Below are 25,880 nucleotides of genomic sequence, written 5' to 3'. Positions count from 1 at the left end.
TTTAACACGTCCATGTAAAACATAAATTTTGAACCATTTGCGGCATTTTAAATGAGGACAATATTAACTAACATTTCAATAAGCAGAGATCATTGGAAGCAACTGAACGTGATTTATTGATATACAGAAATTAATTAAGCTATTTGGTGATTAGATTCAGATGGGCCATGACAGCAAAATTGAATCCCAGTGGTGATAAGAATTAGGAAAGTACTTTCCACAGTCTAGACGCTAGTGATGGCGATGAAGATGGAGGTTTGGATGGAGCCTGAGTAACATGAGAGAGTAGGAGGTGGGTTGCATGGAGGCGACTGCAAAGGAGAGTGACAGATGAGCAGTGAGATTTAAAGCATGCCAAGTGGAGGCTGATTGGCCTGAAGAAGGCAGGCAGAAAGATGATTGGACTAGACCTGTGATGTGAGCAATGAGCTTGACAGTGTGGGAAAGTGAAAGTGGGTGATCGTGGCTCAAGAGTTGGGAGTTCGCCTTATAATTTGTAAGGTTGCCGGTTCGAGCCCCGGCTTGGACAGTCTCGGTCGTTGTGTCCTTGGGCAAGACACTTCACCCGTTGCCTACTGGTGGCGGTCAGAGGGCCCGGTGGCACCCCAGGGTGGCTGTAGCTACAATGTAGCTTTCCATCACCAATGGGTGGATGACTGGATGTGTAAAGCGCTTTGGGGTCCTTAGGGACTAGTAAAGCGCTATATAAATACAGGCCATTTACCATTTAGCTTCATTTTATCTGGTAAGACAGTGAAATTGCCATGTCACATTAATGACCCGTCTACAAATTGAACAATTTCAGAGTTCCTCAGTGAAAAATTGAGAAGATTTTTAATATCATATCTACAGTACATAAATCAAAAGATTCAGACAATCTTGAGCAAACTCTTTCCACAAGGGAGAAACCTGAAAGTCAATATTGAATGCCTGTGATCTTCCGACCCTCATGCGACACCAATTTTAAAACAGGCATGACTCTGCAATGAAATCCATGCATAAGCTCCGGAACAATTCCAGAAATCACTGTATGCAAAAACAGCTAACTGTGCTATCCACAAATGCAGGTCAAAGCTCTGTCATGTAGAGATGATGCCATGATGATGGCACCATAACCCAGAAACCAGAAACACCACCATCTTCTTTGGGTTAAAGCCCATTTAAAGTTGACTGAGGCAAAGTGGAAAACTGTTCTATAATCAGACAAACTGAAATCTAAAGTTATTTTTGGAAAACATGAACCCCACATCCTTTGGGCGTTTGTGTGTACATCTGGAAAGGCACCAACAATGCTAAAGGTAGATACAGGTCATTGTTCACAAACACTGATACATTTTGAAAAGTTAAGAAAAAGCTAAGTCATGCTCCATAGATAGTGAACAATTGTATTTTGGCCACTAAGTTCCTCTTTTATGCTGCACAATGACTGTTTACATTTATGCACCTAAAGCCTGTTAAAAATAAGGGGAAAAACATATATACTTAAAAAATAATCCACAAAAAAGAAATAAGTCTTCACTTGATGCTTCTGCTATTCACATTAGATGTCTATGCATTATATGTTGACCATGATTAGTTTCTAAAGTTGTTGTAATTTAACAAAATGATTAAAGGTAACAGCAATGAGAACAAATTGTGATTTTCAGGACTAGGGGAGGCACAGGCTTTTTCATACTGTTTCTATGTAAGTACTTTCTAACATTCACACTCTGATGGATGCACTGGAATTAGTATCTTGCTCAAATATAATTGCCTTGTAGACAGGGATCAACCCACCAGCCTTCTGATTAGTAGATGAGCTACTCTACCTCCTGAGCCACTGCCACCTCAAGAAAAGCAACTAGCTCTTGCAGCAGCAGGTGAGGTAATGATGAACAGGGATCCACTTCTTGTGGCCAAAGGAGGGATCCACACTGGGAAAACAAGGAGAGATGATATTAGTACTCGGGGGAAGCAAGGTACACAAGGAGCAGCTAAAGCATGCCTGATAAGTTGAATGAACTTGTCATTTCAGCAACACCAAAGGACCTGAAAGCCCACAGAAGATAACTAAAGTGGACGATGACAGAATAATTTAGTAAGTAAGAAAAACACTCTCATAACATCTAACAAAATCAAGTACACATTCAGGGAATCAGGCTCATCATTGTTCATTTACTGTGGGTGTATACGCTGCTGTTCAGAGAAGGGACATTTAATGACATGTTTACTAAAATACATTAGTTTAGCAACATATTTGTGTTTATTATTTCACTGGCTTCAACTCTTTCAATATAATTGACAAGAGGTCATGATCACAGTCTGCATAAAAGAAAAGTTTGCTCTCTTCTTCTTTTTATGTTAGACTGAGGCCAGACTGGACACTACATTGACCCACTATTACTTTCTCCAAAAAGTGGGATTAAACTGTTTAACGTGCTGTTTTCGACATAATGCCATAGAAGAAGAAATTGTCTGCCTCTTTGTGAATTAAAGCACAATTGCATAATAGTGCCACAAGATGGTGCCCCCTTCCTTTTTGTTGTGTTAAGCTGGAGCATAAGGCTGTACTACTAAAAGAGATTAATGGGTTAGCAAGCTATGTTGCTAATGTTCCTTTGCACTCTCCGCTAGTCGGGAACATTCCCATAACATTGGCAAATGCAGAGGTGGCAAAAGACCAGGCATTCTTTACTTAGGTAGCAGTACAGATACCTGTGTAAAATTGGCTCAGTTGGTGGTTTGAGGCATGATATAAATCAGGGCACACAGTTAGTGGGTGTTCTCCATCGCCACCTAGTGGGCATAAGAGGTGTTCACTCTGCTGACCCACAGCACACCCAAGCTGCAAGTCAAGTCGACCACAGCACAGAACAACCTAAGCGCGTCTGGTAGTGCAGGGGCCCTCCCATCGCTGTTTACAGCTTTAATTTTTTTTAAATCCCCTCTCACCCTGCAGGCGGTCTTTTATCCTTCAAGCTCAGGTCCTCTACCAGAGGCCTGGGAGAAACTCCTAGGACTGTGCTCTTCTGGACAGAGAAACACAGTTCAAGCTCTTCTCTCAGCCCTTGGTACTTCTTGAGCTCTTGTGCTCCTTTTACCTGATGTTGCTATCACTTGGTATAGCTACATCTATCACTGTGGTCGTGTTCTTTGTCCGGTTGGTTAGTCACCATCGGTTTTTCCATCTGTCTGGAAGTCATTCTCAACAACCCTAGGGGTTGTGCCTAAGGGTGGGTTTTAAAAATTAATTTTCCGATTAAAATCAATTTTAGCTTAAATAACGTGATATTGATTCATTAAATCCTGAATCGATTTTTAAATATAAATGTATTTTGCCACAAACCCTAGAATCTCAGGTTAAAGCTCACAAATCCATTTCAACAACCACCAAACAGCTAAAACAGCAAATGAGAGCAAGTAAACAGATTCTCCACAAAGATGTGAACACAGACACAAACACATCCCTCCGTTCACCCGACGACATGTACATATACATGCTGTTGGGTGTTGGAATCCGACATCTCACAGATTCTGAAGCTGTAGGTTTCGTCACTCTCCAACCATAATTCACTGAACCAGCAGCAAAAGAGGATGAAAACTACACTTCCTACTTTGGCTGTTTTGTGATTTTATTGTTTTCACCACAATAAAATGCCACTTCCTGCACAGCTCTCTCTCTCCCTCTCTCTCTCTCTCTCTCTCTCTCTCCCTCTCTCTCCCTCTCTCTCTCAGTGTACTTCAAGAACAGTTTCCCATCTCAAATCTCTGTTTTCTGAATTATTTGCTTGCTTATTGCGCACCAGTCTACCATTGTTTACAGCGCTGTAGGCCACTGTTTTGGGGTTGTTGTTTTTTTTCAAAAATGACCTCTGACAAGAAAGCCTAATTTCTGCTGTTCAGTATGAAGAAAACTTTTACAAACTATACCAAATTGCAAAACACTTAGCTGGGTCTCCAACAAAACCTCTGTAAATTTGCTCTCAGAAGCATCAGGTAATGTTCATGTGTTGTTTCATGGTTTTCTTCCATTTTTTAACAACTGCAGAATATTTTTAAGTAACATTTTATCTGCTATAAAAAAAACAGGCCAGGAAAATCTCCTTCATGTTTTTCTGTTTTCTCCTCAGTTACGTTGACACAAAGGTGTCTGCTGTGATGCTCACACCTCTGATGAAGTCTCACAAGTGTCAGCTTTGTTTTTATATAAAAATATGGATATGTACTCATAAATGATCAAAATTATAATATTTTCTGACTGTCTGAGTCAAAACTGAATCAGAATCAAATCAGTTAAAGAAATCAAAATCCAATGTGAAAAGATACAAACAAAAGTTTATTCTGCAGCTTGTAAAATACCCTTTAAAGCAAATGTATTCACAGTTTTACTTTACCAAGTCAACACGAATGCAATAAAATAAATTTTGATAAAGTTTGATTATGCCAGCTAAATATAAGCTTTATCACTTCCACTTTGCCACACTGTCAAGCTGTTTGTGTCATCACTGGTCTAGTCCAATCACCTTCTCCCGGCCTTTTCCAGGCCAATCAGCACTCATGCCACGTACTTTATATCTCAATGCGCATCTGTCTTTCTCCTTTGCAGATGCTTTTGTGCGACCCACCTCCTCCCCATCTCCACCTCTCATCTCTCAAGCCACCTTCATCATCACCATCAGCGTATAGGCTCGGGTCCTGCTCTAATCCCTTTCACAGCTGGGGTTCCATTCGGCTGAGATGGGCAAACCGCCAAACATTTATCTATATTTTGTTCATCAATGAATCATGTTTATTCCTTTGAATGATCTGTCCTTACTGAAATGTTTGTATAGTGTTAAACAAGCAAGAGTGAAACATGTTTTAAAAAATATTTGGTAGTTTATTGTAAAAAACTAAAATTACAAGTCTGTGCAGCAAAATAAAACTTGACTCACGCAAGAGAAAACCTTTAGCATGTCATAATACACTAATGTAACGTCAGGCATAGAAACTAAAAATAATTACTGTATTATTATCAAACTTGCTGTATTAATAAATGTACAAAGACGTATTATTTATTTGTTTCAAAATAGTTGAAGTAAGCAGTAGAAAGACCCTCCTCCCTACCTATCAGGAAGTTGCTTTTTTTACAGAGAGTTCTTTTTCTAACTTCGCTCTGTGTTTCACTATGGGAATCGCCTCGGCGTGACCAACTACGGAAGCTCCAATGACACCACGTCTGTCTATGACAGACCTGTCGAGCCGTGCTCAGGGCTCCGCCCCCTCATACTAACACGGCCGACCAGCTCCTCCTAACTCATTCTCGCTTTCTTCCCGTGAGAAACTACTTTGAGCTCCCTCAGCGCATCCAGGCTAACTTGATTAGCTGCTTAACAGTTCTCAGGCGTCCCGTGTAGGAGTACGTCGCCGAACGCAGTTTTTCCGGTTCCAGTTTGGATCGTGCTGAGTAAGTCCTTCGAAAGAAGTGTACTTAGAGTTGCACTGTGGAACAACAACCGCGTCAGGCGAGCTGTCCCAGCGGTTCCTGGTTTTAGTTAGCGAGGTAGCCGACGTTGTGTGACTCGGGCTAACGCGTTACGGCGAGCTGTTCGTTCAGTGTCCGGCTAGCATTAACTTGTTAGCAGGCCACGAACCACATTAGCGTCTCACTAGCATTAGCTTGTTGGTCGACCTAGGGTTCGGTTAGCATTAAGTTGCTAACGATATTGGCTAGCGGAGTGCAGCTAACGTGTCATGACGAGCTGACTCCCGCCGCGACTAGATCGGATTTAACACCCGCTGCTAGTCCTAGCTACTTACGGGCTAACGTGTCGAGACGAGCCTGGTGTAGCCTAGTCTCACCCCTTTCCGCTAACCATGTCTACGGCTCCTACTCCCGCCAAAAGGTCGGAGCCGAAGGCTAAAGAGGCTGCATCCCGCCCGTGCCCCGCATCATGCGGTGCCACCATCTCGGGCAGGGACCCTCTTCCAATGTGCATCGTCTGTATGGGTGCCAAGCATGCTCAGGCTTCACTGGCGGACCCTCAGGGATGCCCACACTGTGCTTGGATGCCAGAGAAAGTCCTGGAAAGGAGGCTGAGAGTAGCAGTAACGAACAGTCAGGACCCCTGCCTGTCGGCTGCTACTGCTACGAGCGATATCTGTCATCCGCGAGCCTCCACAAGCTGGGCGGACATGATGGAAGAAGAGTCCCCGCTCATGCCCCCATCGTTCGAGGACCTCCTCGATCAAAACGTGGGCGAGCCGGGTGGCGAGGACGCGGAGGGCAATGCCGACTCCGACCTCCTCGACCTGGAGGACATGGATGAGGAACAGGAGGATGACTCTACCTTTCCTCCCCAGCAGTCCAGGCCACCGAGTGGGGCTGAAGTTGCACCCCTGGTGGACAGCAATTTGTACGAGGTCTGCAAACGGGCTGCTGCCAAGCTAGGCATCCCATGGCCAGCCGCCCAGGATGCCGAAGGGGCAGAACGCGACCTGTATGACGGCAAGAGGCTCCCACCAGCCTTGCCGCATCAAAGCAGCTTCTGCCAGCAGTCCCAGCCTGCATGAAAGAAATGAGTCGCTATTGGTCAAGCCCTTTTAAAAGCAAGCTTCCGACCAAGGGCTGCTCTAAGCTTGAGATCCAGGGGATGGGTGAACTGGGGCTGACCGAACCCCCAGCAGTGGAGCCTTCAGTGGCGTATCACCTTCACCCTAACCGCAGGGCAATCTCAGCTTCTTCTAGCATTTCTTTGCCCAACAAGATAGATCGCCTCACGGCATCTATTTATCAAAGGACGTACAAATATGCTGCACAGTCAGTATGCTCGCTTAATGCAGTCACACTGCTATCAGCATATCAGGCAGAAATTCTGGAAGACATGGGCCGTCAGCTTGACTCGGGTTCCCCGAACCCAGCCCTCTGGGATGAAATCTGCGTGGTTAATGATCTCATTCTTCGCTCCTCCAGGGGAGCAGTCCAAGGGTGTGGTCGCGTTATGGGCCTTGCAGTCTCGGGTGAGAGAGCCTTGTGGCTAAACCTGTCAGGCCTAGGTGATGCTCAGAAGGCTGAGGTCATGGATGCAGCCTATGACCCAACCAAGGGTCTCTTTGGCCCAGCCCTGGAGAGAATGAGAGAAACAAGCACCCGCAGAAAGCAGGAGGGTGAAGCATTCAACCTCTGCTTACCCAGAAAACCTAACTCTCAGCCCCAGCAGGTGCCAAGAGCTGGCTTTGCAGCAACAGCAGCAGCTGTGAGAGGGAGACAGAGTGGGGTCAGAATGCAGAGAGGAGCAGAAGGCCAGCAGGGTGCCCACCAGGCCAAGGTAGAGAACCGAAGACCTTGGGGCAAGCATTCCTTTGCAGCAGTTGCTGCAAAGAACAAGCCGTCACACCCCGGAGAGGGGAAAAAGAAGCGGTCAGCCTAGCACACCTGCAGCATTCTGTGTCACCCCTCTTTTCTTCCCCAAAGAGAAGGAAGGTGTTAGAAGGGGTAACCAAATCACTCCAAAGTTCAGGGTCTCCGGAAGTTTCCAGTTCACCAGGAGCACCCTCTCAGTCTCCTCCTCCAGTTCAGGGAGGACAGACTTGTGGACAAATGGCGCAGTGTCACCAAACACTTCTAAGCACTCTGTCTGTGTCACCAAGCACTGCCCAGAGTCATCAGACACTTCACTGTGGTTTGGGGGTAACAAAAGAAATAAAACGTGCATTTCTGCAGGCAGGCAGTTTGCCAAGGGCGGAATGTCCCCCCAGTTTCAAAATAAAAACAAAAGAAAATCACTGCAATTTGTCTTTGTTCCCAGCGGGGGGAGCTCACGCTCTTCCCGAGGGGGAGAGCCCCAACTCCTTCCGGGAGAAAGGGGTGACGTCACGCTACCGCTTCTTCAGAGGCCCGCTCGCAGTGCGGCTGGAGCGGTGGCGCGCATGCGCAGTTCATCCCTGGGTCTTGTCAACCATTTCCCATGGTTACAGACTACAGTTTGCTGCAAAACCACCGAGATTCGGCGGGGTGTTAGCTTCTGTGGCCAGTCGCGATTCAGCGAATGTGCTGGAGGAGGAAATATCCTCCCTGTTACACAAACAGGCAATCGGAGCGGTTCCGAGCGAAGAAGCTCAGCAGGGCTTTTACTCCCGTTATTTCCTCATCCCGAAAAAGGACGGAACGTCGCTCCGTCCTATTCTGGATCTGCGTGTGTTAAACAAGCATTTGAGAAAATACACGTTCAGAATGCTCACACACAAGACGCTTTGTCACTCAATTCACACAGGCGATTGGTTTGTTACAATCGACCTATCAGACGCATATTTTCACATCGCCATTTATCCTCCACACAGGAAATATCTCAGGTTCGCTTATCAGAGCGTAGCGTACGAGTTTCAAACTATCCCATTCGGGCTATCCTTGGCTCCAAGGGTGTTCAGCAAATGTGTGGAGGCAGCGCTGTCTCCGTTAAGGAACAGCGGCATCAGAATATTCTCTTACATAGACGATTATCTAATATGCTCACGATCGTGCGAGCAGGCGATCAAAGACTCCGAGGTGGTAGTGAATCACCTCACGGAGCTTGGGTTCACAATCAACCTGGAAAAGAGCCACTTGGAACCCGCACAGTTTACAGAGTATCTGGGGCTCAGAATAGACTCCATCTCTTATCGTATCGCACTTTCAGAGCGGAGGATCGCATCCTTCACTCACTGTCTTTCCCGTTTTCAGCTGGGGAAAGTCGTGCGGTTCCGACTCTGTCTCCGCCTCCTCGGCCTCATGGCCTCGGTGATATCGGTGGTACACTTGGGGCTGCTTATGATGAGAGATTTTCAGCGGTGGGTCGCTTCTCTGCAGCTGTGCCCTCGGCGACATCTCAGTCGGGGTGTAAAAATAACGCAGCCGTGTATCGCGGCTCTCCGGCCTTGGAGGAGCCTGACAGCTCTCGCGGCGGGGGTACCGCTCGGGGCAGTATCATCCAGGGTGACGCTGACCACAGATGCATCCCTGTCAGGTTGGGGTGCAACTATGATGGGCAGAGCAGTGAATGGCGTTTGGTCACAGAGACTCGCTCTGAATCACATAAATGTGCTGGAGCTCCGCGCGGTGCTCCTAGCCTTACGGCATTTTCTGCCATATCTCTGGGGTCAACATGTTTTAGTGAAAACAGACAACTCCACTGTAGTTGCTTATATCAACCGCCAGGGCGGCACCCGTTCCCAGCAGCTACACAGGTTAGCCAGGGAAATAATTATGTGGAGCAGCACTCGGCTCCTCTCCCTTCGGGCAACTCACGTGCCAGGAATTCTGAACAGGGGGGCGGACCTCCTGTCCAGAGGAAATCCACTGTTCGGAGAATGGAGGCTTCACCCACAGGTGGTGGAGCAGATTTGGCAGAGATACGGCCGGGCTGCCGTAGATCTCTTCGCCTCGCGAGAAAACACACAGTGCCCCCTGTTTTTCTCCCTGTCAGACGCACACGCGGCACTGGGCGTGGATGCGCTGGCCCATCCATGGCCAAAAACTCTGCTGTATGCTTTCCCTCCCCTCAGCCTGATTTCCCCAACACTGATCAGAGTGAGGGATCAGGGGCTGTCTCTGATTTTAATAGCTCCACGGTGGCCATCCAAACACTGGATAGCAGAAATCATCCAGCTTCTGGTGGACGAGCCATGGCCACTCCCCATCCGCAGGGACCTTCTGTCTCAGGCGCGGGGGGAGATATACCATCCCCATCCAGACCAGGTTGCTCTCTGGGCCTGGCCCGTGAAAGGTGGAATTTGAAGGCAGCAGGCATGCCTCCGAAGGTTATTGAAACCATTCAGAATGCCAGAGCCTCCTCCACTCGTTCCATTTACAGCAGTAAATGGCGTGTTTTTGAAGAGTGGTGCCATGAAAAGCAGATTATCCCTTTTCAGTGTTCAGTGGTGGAGCTGTTGTGTTTTCTTCAAGACTTGCTGGACAAAAGGAAAGCTTTTTCCACTATAAAGGTCTATTTAGCAGCTATTTCAGCCTGCCACGTGGGGTTTGGTGATAAACCTGCCGGGCAGCACCCCCTTGTAGGTCGCTTCATGAGAGGGGCGCGTCGAATGCTCCCAGTTTCTAGACCACTGGTCCCTTTATAGGATCTGTCAGTCGTTTTAGACACCCTCTCCCACCACCCCTTTGAGCCTATTGGGGCAGTGGGGTTGAAGTTTCTCTCTCTTAAAACCACTCTGCTGTTGGCTCTAACCACAGCCAAGCGAGTTAGTGAATTACAGGCTCTGTCTATTCACCCCTCTTGTCTACAGCTGGCCCCGGGACTCACTAAAGCACTCCTGAGGCCTAACCCAGCCTTTGTCCCTAAAGTGTTGGAAACATCATACAGGTGCTCTACAGTAGAGCTCCTAGCTTTTCACCCCCCTCCATTCTCTTCAGAGAGGGAGCAGAGGCTGAACACTTTGTGCCCTGTCCAGGCCTTGGGGACTTATGTTGACAGAACAGCTGGATTCAGGAAGTCAGATCAGCTGTTAGTTTCCTGGGCCTCCCCTCACAAGGGCAGGCCCGTATCACGCCAGAGGCTAGCTCATTGGATTGTAGAGGCCTTAGCTCTGGCTTATAGCTGTAAGGGCTTGCAGGCCCCCCCGGGACTCCGAGCACACTCCACTAGGGGTGTGGCCACATCCTGGGCTTTGTTCAGAGGTGTATCAGTCCAGGATATTTGTGCGGCAGCAAGCTGGGCTACGCCGCACACGTTTGTCCGGTTTTATCGGCTGGATGTTGCACAGTCATCCCTGGCTCAGACGGTGCTGGATTCTGGTGCCTCAGGTTTGACCTGAGATCCTGGAGTAGCACTGGAGAGTAGCTTCGGGAGCTGGCGCAATCCGGGAGTGGGCCATATCTCCCATAGTGAAACACCGAGCGAAGTTAGAAAAAGAACGTTGGGTTACTTAACGTAATCCCTGGTTCTTTGATAACAGAGTGAGGTGTTTCACCAACACTTCCCTCCTTGCTTAGGCACAGAAAGAAATCTGCTTGGAATGAGTTAGGAGGAGCTGGTCGGCCGTGTTAGTATGAGGGGGCGGAGCCCTGAGCACGGCTCGACAGGTCTGTCATAGACAGACGTGGTGTCATTGGAGCTTCCGTAGTTGGTCACGCCGAGGCGATTCCCATAGTGAAACACCTCACTCTGTTATCAAAGAACCAGGGATTACGTTAAGTAACCCAACGCTTTGAAAGGTGCTGTGGTTCACTTGAAAAACCTGAAGTGAGGGTCGCGGAGGTGAATCTTGATACTAATCTTTCTTTTAAATATAGAAGGAACTGATTCCATATTAGCTCCAGTTTGCTGTTTTGTTTTTGTGATTCAGACACAGTTGGACTAACTCTGAAGTCAGGAGTTTGAAGCCTCAGCATGATGAGCCGTTCACAGAAATACAAAGAAGGTAAGAACATTAATGTGGTGGTAAATCAACAGGGAGAAGAAAAATCTACACTTTTTATGAACAATGCTGTTTTCATACAATGTGATATGTAGTGGAAAATGATCCCAATGTAGCTAAAATATCTTAAGCCTGTGTTCAGGGTTTTATCAATTTATGAAAAAAATAAGAAAGTGTGTTGATGTCTAATATACAGTGTGTCAAGATTCCCGTTGCATTGAGTTAGAACTATTTATTAAATGTTTATGTACTCGTGTGTTCACTTTCTGTCTCCTCTAAATCAGGTCAAGCTCCTGACTCTCAACATGCAAAATCAAGCAATGCGTTAAAGCTCAGAGTGGCCGTGCTGGTTGTCTGTGTTCTCCTGGTATCGGCTCTCGTGGTAACTTATCTCTGTGAGTTTGTAGTTCTATTCATGTAGCATTATGTAGCTTTTCATGTGTCTGGTTTATCATAAATTTACATGAGAATCAGGATCTTTACAATAAAATTGTGATTTATGACTTTTTAATTAATCTACATAATACTTTTATTTTAAAATTCTAAAAGGCTTCAGGACACATTTGTCCTGTATTTTAATTAAAATAAAAACATTTTTAACAGTAATTTAGCTGTTAATAATGTCCAGTGAGCTATACTATCACCTAATTTCCTCTGACAATAAGCATCAAGTCGTTGCTTCTGTAGCGCTACAGGAGCAACATATACAGTCAAATTTGTATTTATTAAAGTTATTAAAACCTGTCAGAAATAGTCAGTCATAATGTTTTACTTTACATTAAATTATTTTTATAGTAATTTATGTTAATATATTTAAGTTGTTATTTTTATTTGTAATTGACTTCAACTCAGACATTCTTCTTCATGAGTCTCAGGTAACACACTAGCCATCAGTGAAAGTTGTCTGACTAAATGTCTGACTTGCCATTTATTTTTAACATATTAAATATATTAATTTTTAATATTAGCATAAACATACTAATTATATAACATTTAAAACATTTTACCATACAGTTATATAATAAAATACTTGATTCATACTGCATTCAGTTAATGAAATATTAATTCATAACTTAAAAAAAATGAAAATTGTGTTATAACATATCTATAATAGGTTATGACATAATCAAAATATGTCAGAAATTTATTACCGGTTTTAGTACCTCATGAATGTAATTCTTTATCACACTCGCACCAAATCTGAAGGAATTCACAACTTCTTTGTCACATATCAGTGATGTCCAAGAAAAAAATAAACACATCAATAAAAACAGAAGGTTTTAAGCTGAACCAAAATCAGCCAAGTTACTCTACTCTCTGTTTATATGGGTATATTGTTTACCTGCATGCTACCAAAGCCTGCTCATATGTGAACAAAATCGTGACTACAAGTTTGCTGAAATAATAGCAGTTCTAGTAACAAGACCTTCTCCTTGGCTATTGACTCTGGAAAATCAAAGGCAGATATTCTTTACAGAGATTAAGTGAAGCCAAAAACAGTACTGACTGAGTTACATTTTTTTTTCTTATTTAAGTGTTTGAGCTTTTGAAAACCAAGGAAATGCTCAGAAAAATTGAATTGGAGCGGGAAACTGTTAAAATTCATGTCACAGGTAAGAAAATGAGACTCCTACACTGTAATTGTGGACTTTCAATTTTGTTTATGACCTCAGGAATTCAATCACATAACACGATATTTCTCCTAAACTTTTACTTTACTTTCCCAACATTCATTTTCTATTCTGTTTTTTTGTTTGTTTTGTTTTTGTTTTATTTTTTTCAGAGAGATTGCCTGAAATCAAACCATGCAATACAGTGATGCCCACATGTCCATTGCAGCCTGAAATTAAAATAAGTAAGTTATTAACTTTTCGCCATGACTTGTACCTGCAGAAAGAGATGGAATAAAAACATATACAGGATCAAAAGAGCATCCTGCTACCCCAGAATAAAAAAAGAGACGATTATGATGAAAAATTTATTGAGTAAACTTTTTTAAATTTCTTTTTCATAACAGTAACACAACCTTGCAGCACAATAAAGCCTACAACCACAACCTCACAACCTCCTGAAGTAAACATGAGTAAGTTTTAGATTTTGTCTTTGACATGTTTTTTATCCTGTGATTGAAATAAAGTTGATGGACTGAAAGAAATGATAAGATAAACTGTAACTGCAGGACAGAGGCACCTCCTTCTGCCTCCAAATCACACAAACATAAACATGATTTGTTCCACCTGAAGAAATATCTTCCTGTAATCTCTTCAAAGATGAACCATGTTATAAATGCGAGGATGACTGGAAGGAACATGGAGGAAATTGCTATTACTTCTCCACCAATTCATCCTCCTGGAATGAGAGCAGAACTGTATGTAAAACTAAAGGAGGAGACCTGGTTAAAATAGACAGCGAAGAAGAGCAGGTATAAAACATTTCTGCAGGTTCATGTTCTCATCCTGATGTTTCAATATCACAGGACTGAAAGATTCCCAAAATAATTTAATCAAATGTTCCTGTTTAGAATTTCTTGAGGAAAAATGTTCAACAAAAAATGGAGATACATGACATCCCTTTCTGGATCGGACTGTTTTTCATCCTTTAGTTTGACATTTTGGAGGGTTTTTAAGCCAGATGATTGGAAAGGGAACGATCCTGATGGAGAGGACTGTGGTAGGATGGGGCCAGTGTATTGGTATGATAATTCCTGCAAAAGATCTCGTAGAAGTATTTGTGAGAAATCAGCAGTGGTTGGACACCATATACAGGGAGTGCAGAATTATTAGGCAAGTTGTATTTTTGAGGAATAATTTTATTATTGAACAACAACCATGTTCTCAATGAACCCAAAAAACTCATTAATATCAAAGCTGAATGTTTTTGGAAGTAGTTTTTAGTTTGTTTTTAGTTTTAGCTATTTTAGGGGGATATCTGTGTGTGCAGGTGACTATTACTGTGCATAATTATTAGGCAACTTAACAAAAAACAAATATATACCCATTTCAATTATTTATTTTTACCAGTAAAACCAATATAACATCTCCACATTCACAAATATACATTTCTGACATTCAAAAACAAAACAAAAACAAATCAGCGACCAATATAGCCACCTTTCTTTGCAAGGACACTCAAAAGCCTGCCATCCATGGATTCTGTCAGTGTTTTGATCTGTTCACCATCAACATTGCGTGCAGCAGCAACCACAGCCTCCCAGACACTGTTCAGAGAGGTGTACTGTTTTCCCTCCTTGTAAATCTCACATTTGATGATGGACCACAGGTTCTCAATGGGGTTCAGATCAGGTGAACAAGGTGGCCATGTCATTAGTTTTTCTTCTTTTATACCCTTTCTTGCCAGCCACGCTGTGGAGTACTTGGACGCGTGTGATGGAGCATTGTCCTGCATGAAAATCACGTTTTTCTTGAAGGATGCAGACTTCTTCCTGTACCACTGCTTGAAGAAGGTGTCTTCCAGAAACTGGCAGTAGGACTGGGAGTTGAGCTTGACTCCATCCTCAACCCGAAAAGGCCCCACAAGCTCATCTTTGATGATACCAGCCCAAACCAGTACTCCACCTCCACCTTGCTGGCGTCTGAGTCGGACTGGAGCTCTCTGCCCTTTACCAATCCAGCCACGGGCCCATCCATCTGGCCCATCAAGACTCACTCTCATTTCATCAGTCCATAAAACCTTAGAAAAACCAGTCTTGAGATATTTCTTGGCCCAGTCTTGACGTTTCAGCTTGTGTGTCTTGTTCAGTGGTGGTTGTCTTTCAGCCTTTCTTACCTTGGCCATGTCTCTGAGTATTGCATACCTTGTGCTTTTGGGCACTCCAGTGATGTTGCAGCTCTGAAATATGGCCAAACTGGTGGCAAATTGGTTTTTCCACACGCTTCTTGCGACCCTGTTGACTATTTTGAATGAAACGCTTGATTGTTCGATGATCACGCTTCAGAAGCTTTGCAATTTTGAGACTGCTGCATCCCTCTGCAAGATATCTCACTATTTTTGACTTTTCTGAGCCTGTCAAGTCCTTCTTTTGACCCATTTTGCCAAAGGAAAGGACGTTGCCTAATAATTATGCACACCTGATATAGGGTGTTGATGTCATTAGACCACACCCCTTCTCATTACAGAGATGCACATCACCTAATATGCTTAATTGGTAGTAGGCTTTCGAGCCTATACAGCTTGGAGTAAGACAACATGCATGAAGAGGATGATGTGGACAAAATACTCATTTGCCTAATAATTCTGCACTCCCTGTATTTGTGTGTGTCTAAAATTCAGGTCAGCATGTATTTTTTTTAAACAACTTGAGAAGAGTATGTAAAGCTAATACCACAAACATTTAAAGCTGCCTTTCAGAAATGCTCAATGAAAAAAAAATAAATTCTGTATTGTGTATAATAAAATAAATGTGAATAAATATTATGTGCTGCATGTCGACATCTGAAACTTTCACCTGTAAGAAACTTAAACTACATAAACAGACTTCAATATTACTCAGTCAACTCAGGAGGGGAAAGTAGTGCTCTACTCACACAGTGTATACTGCAGGTGGGGAAGTTTTGACTTCCCCACCTAACTCCTTTGTGGAAGGCCCCATGGAGGGGATGAGCTACAGTCCCTGAGTTCCTGAAATGATCTAGATCAGGGGTGTCCAACTCCAGGCCTTGAGGTCCGGTGTCCTGCAGGTTTTAGATATCACCCTGTTTCAATACACCTGAATCAAATGATTAGTTCATTGCCAGGATTCTGGAGAACTTTAAGACATGATGAGGAGGTAATTTAGCCATTTAAATCAGCTGCATTGGCTCAATGACACATCCAAATAACCTGCAGGACACCGGCCCTCGAGGCCTGAAGTTCGACACCTGTGATCTAGATGTTGTAGAGCAGTCTTGGTTGACATGCTTCTGCAATATCGCATAAAGATCTGGGGTGGTGCCACTGGACTGGCAAATTGGGGTATTAGTTCCCATCTTTAAGAAGAGGTGTGCTCCATCTTTAGGGGATCACACTCCTGAGCCTCCCGAGGATGTCTACTCACAGGTACTGGAAAGAGTTTGTTCATTAGTTGAACCTCAAATCTAAGAGGAACAATGGGGTTTTCTTCCAGGTCGCAAAGCATGGGTGAGAGTTTGCCAAACAGGGTTCAATGCCTTGTTCAAGTCCACAAAATACAGTTTGTGGGATTGAAAAAGACATTCAACCGCATGCCTCAAGGTATCCTGTCGAGGGTGCTCCAGGATTCTGGGTTGTCTGGCCATGTAGGTCTGAAGGAGTGGCCCTCAGCTAAAAAAGGGTGGAGCACCCACTCTGGGTCATGAAGAAGTTACTGCCCCATGTGGAGGAGTTTCTTGGGATCTTCTTCACAAATGAGGGAAGTTTGGAGTGGGAGTGGTCACAGCTGCTGTGATGCTGACACTGACACTGCTGACCTACAGTCACGAGTTCTGGATAGTGACTGAAAGAATGAGATTGTGGATATAAGCAGCAGAAATTAGCTTTCTCTGAAGGGTGGCTGGCCTCTCCCTCACAGACAGGGTGAGGAGATCAGCCATTCGAGGTGGGCTCAGAATAGAGCCGCTACTCCTTCTCGTTAAAAGGAGACAGTTGAGGTGTTTCAGGCATCTGATCAGGACACCCCTTGGGTGAGGTATTCTGGGCATGTCCTACCTGGAGGAGGCCAGTGGTTAGACCCAGGACACACTGGGGAGATTATATCTGTTGGCTAGCCTGAGAAAGCTTCCGTGTTCCACTGGACGGGCAGACGGACGGACAGATGGACGAACAGGCAGATGGGTGGATGGAGAAGTTGTAAAAACGTAAAAACGTGTAACTGATCAACTGTAGATCAATAGTTTATTTGAAAAATTCCATTCAAAATTGAGCAATTTCACCTCTTGTTAAAGGCCATATAGCCAGTTGCTTAAAGAAGGCTCAGCAGCGGCTGGATTCCTTCATGTCCTGAAGAAGAATAACCAGGACCAGAAGCTGCTAGCCTTCAACTGCTCCTCAGTGGAGCGCATGCTCTCCTACTGCCTGGGTGTTTGGTACTCAGGGGCCACTACTGAGAACAGGAAGGCTGCGCTGAGGGTAATTAGCACCGCCATCACCAGATCCTTCTGTCACAGGAAAACCAGGCCCATCACAGGTGACTCCTTGCAATCTGCCCACCCCCTGTTTGACCCGCTGCCCTGTGGTCAGTGCCTCAGGTCAATCAGGTCCTACACCTCCAGACTCACAAACAGCTTCTTCCCCTGTGCCATTCAGACTGTCAATAAACACTGTTTTCCCATACACCACCCTGCCCACCACCCTCACTAATCTGAGCCATGGTTTGAGTAAAGGATGAGATAAGGGTTACAGGAGCAAGTCTGTGACCCTCATAACCCAGACCACTCACACGCGGACTCTATTCAGACCAAGTCTTTACTCATGAGCCCTTTGCAACTCATTCTCTAATGTGTGTGTCTCTTATTATTGCTATTTATTTCTGCTGTCTACTATTTATATTTGATTCTACCACAGTTGGCAGTTCAAATATTTTATTATATAGTTTGAGAAATTTCTCAAACTGAGAGCAAGTTTTGCTCAGATGAATGAGCATGCAATCGTATGGCGCATAGCTGAGAGTGGCTGGTTCGAGTCCAACCCGTGGCCTTTTATTGGACACATTTCACTGCATGTTGTACTTGTATAACTACGCATGTGACAAATAAAGGATCTTGAATCTTATACTTTTTTTCCTACTGCACAATCCATGGAAAATACATCTATAAAATATGTGTTTTAAGGTGCAAGTGTTCACTTAACATTTCAAAATGACAAAAAACACAGAAATGGAACAGAGAAGTGCAGAAAGTTGATTTTTCCAAATTTGGCTCTGGACTAAAAGTCGACCAGCATATCTTCAATGACCTTGATGATGTTATAGTTATAGTTATAGTTTCACAGTTTCAAATGAAAGGAAACTAAAAGTGTTCTTCAAGTCAAATCTTCATGTTTAACATTTAACAGAAGCTATTTTAAATAAAGAACCTTATATTATAACTGACAAATATTTAAAGTCAGTCTCATCTGTCTACCAAAAGAATTATCTGCAATAATACAAAGTGTTTTGTTTCTATGATTTGTCAAAGCTTGAGTTAAACATGAATTCTACAGAATAAAGGTTTTTGTCCAGTTCTGATATCAGGATGCCAAAGCCTGGCATGATGAGCCATCCAAGATGAGCTACACAGGAGGTAATAAAATTCATGTGGTGAAAAATCAACTGACAGCTGAAGAAGACGGCACTTTTGTCAAAATGGACTGATCATCAAACAACCACTAATCTGGACAATGCTGCAGGTTATTGCTTTTTGCTGGTATGCAGGGATAAAATATTATCCGCACACAAATTAAAACAAAACTTGAGATCGCGTTCAGTGTATCTGAACATTTAGTACAGCAAAGAAAAAACAAACAAGGAAAGGAGGGGCTAATTCTTAGATTATGTGATAATTTAACTTGTGGTTTCCTCAGTCACCCATGTTGTTGTCTGGTACACAGTGTGCTCTGTTTCCTGTTTGGTTCATGCAGCTGTGTTTGTCACAGCTATCTGATTTACCATGAATAACAGGAAGTGAATGTTCACGGAAAAGTTGTGAAATACTGTGTGCACTATCATCATGGCCAGCTTATGACTTCGTTGTTTTAATTCAGTTGGCACAACTTTAATTTCAAAGAGAGAAAAAAAACAAGCTACAAGACAGATGTATCCAGCATCTAAATTAAGATAAAAAATATATATCTACTATTATCTGAGTTTACATGGCAATATTTGCCAAGCCCCTCCTTGTAGTGTTGTTAGTCTCATTAGTTAAGACCTAATTTATAATTAAAGGTTTGCCCTGTTGTTATTATTATAGTTTTATATTTTCAATTTACTGGAGTTGATGGTACACATGTCTGAAAATGCTGAAGATAAAATTATGTACTTTTTTTTTTTATAAAGCAAATCGTTTGTTGGATATAGTGAATTCAATCAAAACTGACTGAATTCACAAAATGTCAGAGGTTTTAAGATGCCGTTTTTTCAAATATTATACGTTGTACCATTTTCCTGAATGCAAACACAACCTGCGCAAATGTTATTGGTGAATAACATTAGCACTACAGGCAGAATGAAAATAGAAACTAAAAAAGTACAAAAAAATTGTCCCTGGGTAAACTCCAAATTTATAAACAGTTACTAAAAGTTACTAATTTGTCTGGATTTCAATTTCACATGGTTGAGCTTATGAAAATCACAGAAACAGATAAAAAGATTGAAGTGAGATGCAAAATTGTAAATAGCATTCTCACCAGTAAGACTGGGAAATGTTATGTTGCACAATTGGATTAAACTTGGACCATCGGCGTAATTGAATCTGGTGACACATAACAATTATTATTATTCGCACTTGTTTATTCTGTTTTGTGTGTCACATTTCCAAGTTCTGAATTCATCTTACTGAATAAAGGATTAACAAAATACATATTTTGTTTATCCTTTATTTGAACAGAGAGTGAGCCTATTAGTTCAATTTATATTAAAGTGTTTATTTAGTATTTTCAGACTTTAGTTCTTAGTTCCAGCTTCCACCTAAAATGTTTATATCCTGTGATAATTACAAAAACATACGGACTGACAGATGATTTTTTGGTGAATATATATATATATATATATATATATATATATATATATATATATATATATATATATATATATATATATATAGTAAGATAGTAAGAGGAGATGTTTTTCTGCTGATTGTCAAAGCATTAGATGTTAATAAATAATAAAGAATTTTTGAAGAAAGTGTTTTTGTGATGCAGCAATAGCGGGACTAACTGAGGTCAGGATGTTGAAGCTTATGCATGATGAGCGGTTCACAGAGCTACACAGACATTACAAACATTTGTGTGGTGAAAAAGAGGGAGATGCTGTCAAATCTGAATAACAAAAGTTTTGCAGAACCAATATTATCTGCAGCCAAGTTAAAACACAACTTAGACCACATTGAATCTTTTAACCTTTTAGTGTATTTGGTAATATTTACCAAATAATACCAAATACAAAGAAGAAACAAACAAGAAAAGGGAGGGGTTAACTCTTAGACTATGCGATCATTTAACGTGCGGTTAAATGACCATGTTGTTGTCTGATACACAGTGTGCTCCGTTTCCTGTTTGGTTGATGTAGCTACGGTTCCCACAGCTATCTAATTTACCATAAATTAAAGGAGGAGGAGAATGTTTACAGTAAGGCTGTAAAATTATTGTGTACCCAAAGGTATGGCTCACAACTGTGACAAATGCAAAACTTTAACTCAAACGGTTAAGACAGCCTACAAGACAAATATAACTAATAATGTCAATCAGTGTCAAGCCCTGCTTATTGTTGCCTACAACTATCTCCTTCAAAAAGAGCTTCTTGTTGACTCTGGTGTAGTACAAAGCTAGATCAGCAACTGTGACTCTCCACCAAACCATTAACCACTTATCTGAGCATATCCCTTGCTAGAAAGACAGGGTGGGATATATTAGACAGAAATTGAACAACAGAAGCAGGAAGCAAGACAAATAGGCAACCATAAGCATTTGAGTAAGTTTGACAAAGTCTAAGTTTTGGCTAGACAACTGGGTCAGACCATCTCCACCTCTTGAGGAGTGTCCCCAGTCTGTAGTGGTTATTATTTATAATAAGTGGTCCAAGGTGAACCAGGAACTGTGTCATGGGTAGTCAATGTTCACCAATGGGTTCACCAATGTACATGGGGAGGGAAAGCTGGCCCATGTGGGTGATCCAATAAACAAGCTGCCAAAAATGCATGCTGGTTCTGATTGCAAGGTTTGTTGTATATGGGTCTGCATAGCTGCAGACCAGTCAGGGTACCCGTGTTAATCCCTATCCACTGCTTAAAGTGCCACCAATGGGCATGTGAATGGTAGAGCGGGGTGGCCAGGCTGAGGGAGTGAACCCAAGCGTAGATACAGTTGGAGGCACTGATTTAAATATGACAACAATGCTTTATTTACATACAATGATTTAATGCTAAGAATACCAAACATGAGCTGTGAGCTATGGTGGATATCAGACTGAGTGGTGGACATGAACCGGGAGCTAAAGGGGAATCTGGGGTGCAGGTTGTGGTTCGGGTGGTGCTCAAAGTCACTGCAAAAGAGGGGGAGAGAGATGTTGGGGAAGTGTTAGTGGTTTGTCACGTAAGTGAGTTCTGTTAACTTAGATGGTGAGCATATTGTATAACTTTTCTTACTTGCAGGTGGATGCAGTAAGCGATGAGGGATGGTTGACGTGAATCCAGAGTGAGCTGAACGGTGTGGAATGGCTTACCTGAGATTTGGAGGTTCCTGATGGTGTGAGGTGGTAGGAGGGCACAGAGTGATATCCAAGATGGGGGTAAGGTATCCTGAGTCCAAGAGATAAGCTTAAGCTTCAAGCTTAAGTCAAAGTGAGTCCAGGAACTGTGGCAAAAGAAAACAAGATTAGTAGGGTAAATCACAAAGACAGCTTGAAACATGCTCTGTGGAAAAACACAGCCACTCACCCAGACCATGACAGTGAGCATCAAAACTGGACCACAGAGCACTGGGAAACATCAAGTGGATGACCAGGTCCATGTGCATCGCTTACCTAGGGGAACACCTGACACCAGGATTCACAATGGGGATAATGCAAGCCAGCAGAGGCACCATGATGCTTTGGGCAATGCTCTACTGGGACACCGTGGCTCCCGCCATCCATGTGGATGTTACTGTGACACAAACCACCTACCTAAGCACTGCTGCAGATCATGTACACCCTTTAATGAAAGTTGTATTCCCTGATGGCTGTGACTCCTTTCCACAGGATAATGCTCCTTGATACAAAGCAAAAATAGTTCAGCAGTGGTTTTAAAAGCACAAAAATGGGTTTGAGGCGGACTTGCCCTCCAAATTCTCCAAATCTCAATCCAATCGAGCATTTGTGGAATGTCCTGGACCATTAATTCCAATTCATGGAGGCTCTTCCTCCCAATTTACAAGCTGTTGCTAACATCATGGTGACAGATACCACAGCACACCTTTAGGTTTTTAGTGGAGTTCATGCCTTGATGTGTCACAGTTGTTTTGGCAGCCGACCGACACAATATTCTTAATATCTGCTTCAGTCAGATCTGAGTGATCACCCAAACCTCCAGTCTGGTGAAAACTGCTTTTTGGAGATTAAAAATGTATGTAGGAACAAACCAATATTTTCAACACATAAATTAAAACAAAACTTGAGACCACATTTAGAGTTTTACTATAACAGTGTATTTGGTAACATTAAACCCATAAAGAAGAAACAAACAAGAAAAGGAGGGGCTTACCCTTAGATGATGTGATAACTGTGAGGTTACCACAATGAACCATGTTGTCTGATACACATTGTGCCATGTTTCCTGTTTGGTTAATGCAGCTCAGAGCTATCTAATTTACGATCAATTGAAGGAGGAAAAATGACTTCAATGTGTTTTAATTCAGCTGTGACAAATAAAAAAAACTTCAGCTCCAAAAGTGAAGATAACCTACAAGAACAATGCATCCAGAATCTAAATTAAGATAAAGGTTTTTAAAAAGATCTAAGACACAGGCCACATGAATTGGCATGGCAACCTATGTCAAGCCCCTGCTTCTAGGGTTCTTTGTTTATCAGTAGTTACGATATTGTCCTATTGTTCTATTCAAGTCAATTCATTTGTATTTTTTAATGTTTATAATATGTTATAAATCTTATTTATTAATTGTTTATCTATATACCTGAAGGAACTTTATATAATAGGGTAAGGAGCCTACAATAATGCAAAGACACACTGTGGAAGAGGGCCATGAATTAATAATAACTAATAATTTAGTGCAGAGTGGTGTATAAACAAAGACTGAAAAGAGGTGAGTGAAGAAGAAACACTGTGAATCATTGAAAGCCCCCAGCAGTCTAGGGTTATAGCAGCAAAACTATGGGAGGGTTCAAGGTCACCTGATCCAGCCTTATCTGCAAGCTTTATCAAAAAGAAAAGATTTTAGTCTAATCTGTCTAAGCCTAACCCCTGAGAGGGTGTCTGTCTCCCAAACTGGGAGCTGGTTCTACATATAAGAGGCTTGAACGCTGAGGGATCTGCCTTCCATTCTACTTTTAAAAACCCTAGGAACCACAAGTAAGCCAGCAGTCTGAGAGTGAAGTTTTCTATTGGGTTGGTATGGTACAATGTACTTTAAAAAAAAAAAATAGGAGTGGCCTGACCATTGGAGACATTGTATGTTAGGAGAAAATCTTTAAATTTGAATCTGGATTTAACGGGGAGCCAATGAAGAGAAGCCAGTATAGGAGAAATATGCTCTCTATTTCTAGCCCTTGCCTGTATTCTTGCTGCAGCATTTTGGATCAACTGAAGGCTTTTCAGGGAGGTTTTAGGACAGCCTGATAATACTGAATTACAATAGTCAATCTTATGAGTAATAAATGCATGAAGTAGTTTTTCAGTTTCACTCTGAGACAGGATGCTACAAATTTAAAAAAAAAAAAAATATTGTGCAAGTGCCAGAAAGCAATCCTAAATATTTGTTTAATATGCACATTGAAGGAGTCATCACAGTGTTACTGGAGGCCAAGGTAATACATTCCAGATTAACCTCATTTTTATATGAATTTAGAAGCAGGAAATTAGAAATCATCTAGGCCTCTATGTTGTTAAGACATTCCTGCAGTTTAAGTAATTGGTGTGTGTTATCTGGCTTCATGGATAGATAAAGTTGGGAATCATCTGCATAACAATAAAAATGTATGCTATTCATTTGAATGATACTGCCTGAGGGAAGCAAGTATAATGTAAACAGAAGTGGTCGTAGCACAGAACCCTGTGGAGCTCCATTATTAACCTTTGTGTGTAAAGAAGACTTCCCATGTACATGACTAACTTAGAGGATATTAGATAGATTTGATTGAAACTACTACAGTGCCGTACCGTTGGTACCTATGGCATTTTATAATCGCTGTAATAAAATATTATCGTCTCAAACACTGCACTATGGTCTCTTCAAACAAAGCATTCTTCTGTAGAAGATCGGTTACCTTTTTTTTTTTTTTTACAAATACTCTTTCAAGAACTTCTGAAATAAAAGGAAGGGTGGGGCTTGGTCTATAATTAGCTAAGATAGCTGGGTTTAGTAACTGCTTTTAAATGAAAGGTTTAATTACTGCAACTGTGGTACATAGGTCATTAACAGAGATAGATAGATCATATCTCTGTTTGAAGCTTTAATTAATGGAAGTACATTTTTGAGCAGTCTTGTATGAATGGGCCCTAAAAGACAAAATCTAAAGGGATTACTGAAATTAACTCAGAAAGATCAATCAGAGAGAAGGAGTCTAAAGTAGTTGTATATAATGATATGTCTGTGAGATGGCTGTAATGAAATTTTTATTTTTATTTATGAAGAAATTTATGAAGTCATTACTAATGAAGGTTAAAAGAATGCTTGGCAAAACAAAGCTCTGACTCTTTGTCAGTCTGACTACAGTGCTGTGGTTTTTTAATAGGGCAGCAAACAAAATTTCCAGGCTAAATGAAGATCTTTTACATTAGTGAGATGCCATTTCCTTTCTAGTTTACAAGTTATCTGCTTTAAGTTGCATGTTTGAGAGTTATATCAGGAAGTCAAGTACTTCTGGATTTCAGGCTCTCATTTTCAGAGGAGCCACAGTATCCAAAGATGTGCATAGTGAGGATGTAACACTATTAACAAGATAATCAAATCTGTAGGAGCAGACTTCAGGTAGCTGTTCTGTTCTGTGTAGCAACATGGCACTGAAGAAGTCCTCCCGTGGAGGATATATATAACCTTAAACTTAGTTGCAGGACTTTCAGAAACGCATCTTCTGTAATGTTTAAATGTTTTCCCCACCTCTTTAAATGATTTATAAATGATTTAAATGATACTCCAGAGATTTGAAGAAGGGATTTTCTTAATACAACAAACACTTTTGTTTGTTGATTATATGTTACTAAATTTAATTCACAAAATGTTTTGTGCCTATGCAGCCCCCAAAGCTAAATTGTTGTCAGAAGAGAATGGATGGTTTTATGATTAAATTTCCTCTATACAACTAGTGAGTTGTAGAAGCAGAATTAAAACAGATGCTAGAAAGGTACTAAAGAATTAGGCTGAATTGCTAATTTTTAATCTGATGTATTTTTATCAAGTTTAGTGAATCTAAAATGCTATAGATTTGCATTAAATTTCTTAAACAGTTGTTTGAGCTCAAAAAAACCACAGAAAAAGTCACAAACCTTGAAGTTTGTAAAACTGCAATATCACGGGTAAGAATGGGATACTCCTATACTATACTATAAAACTGGATTAAACTTGGACCATCAGTGCAATTTGATATGATGGCACACATCCATTATTACCCAGCTTTTCTTATTACGTTTTTTTTT

General features: G+C 42.1%; 2 protein-coding genes and 1 pseudogene across 2 annotated transcripts; all 3 read left to right on the top strand.

Annotated features, from left to right (window-relative positions):
- The first annotated feature begins 5,527 nt into the window (after window positions 1-5,527).
- LOC146363366 (uncharacterized) lies at window positions 5,528-7,247 on the top strand. The gene has a single exon (XM_084920318.1). It carries the CDS (start codon window positions 5,836-5,838, stop codon window positions 6,529-6,531), a length of 696 nt encoding a protein of 231 aa, XP_084776444.1. The 5' UTR covers window positions 5,528-5,835; the 3' UTR covers window positions 6,532-7,247.
- A 457-nt stretch (window positions 7,248-7,704) lies between these two features.
- On the top strand, window positions 7,705-10,764 carry LOC146363365 (uncharacterized; annotated as a pseudogene).
- A 575-nt stretch (window positions 10,765-11,339) lies between these two features.
- LOC146363364 (uncharacterized) lies at window positions 11,340-17,700 on the top strand. Its single transcript, XM_084918971.1, has 8 exons — window positions 11,340-11,370; window positions 11,652-11,762; window positions 12,903-12,980; window positions 13,151-13,222; window positions 13,385-13,450; window positions 13,638-13,789; window positions 16,382-16,422; window positions 17,286-17,700. Exons 1-8 carry the CDS (start codon window positions 11,340-11,342, stop codon window positions 17,698-17,700), a joined length of 966 nt encoding a protein of 321 aa, XP_084775097.1.
- Window positions 17,701-25,880: the final 8,180 nt, after the last annotated feature.

Source organism: Perissodus microlepis, chromosome 22 (genome assembly GCF_051167445.1).
Source record: "Perissodus microlepis isolate ML-2025 ecotype Zambia chromosome 22, ASM5116744v1, whole genome shotgun sequence".
NCBI lineage: Eukaryota > Metazoa > Chordata > Actinopteri > Cichliformes > Cichlidae > Perissodus > Perissodus microlepis.
Note: the sequence above shows the minus strand (reverse complement) of the source record. Positions and strands in the feature narration are given on the sequence as shown.

Excerpts from the sequence above, each read along its gene's own strand:
- LOC146363366 (XM_084920318.1), top strand. The coding sequence starts at position 5,836 with ATGTCTACGGCTCCTACTCCCGCCAAAAGGTCGGAGCCGAAGGCTAAA.
- LOC146363364 (XM_084918971.1), top strand. The coding sequence starts at position 11,340 with ATGATGAGCCGTTCACAGAAATACAAAGAAG. Across the intron at positions 12,981-13,150 it reads TGTTAAAATTCATGTCACAG|AGAGATTGCCTGAAATCAAA; the intron begins GTAAGAAAATGA and ends TATTTTTTTCAG. Across the intron at positions 13,223-13,384 it reads GCAGCCTGAAATTAAAATAA|TAACACAACCTTGCAGCACA; the intron begins GTAAGTTATTAA and ends TTTTCATAACAG.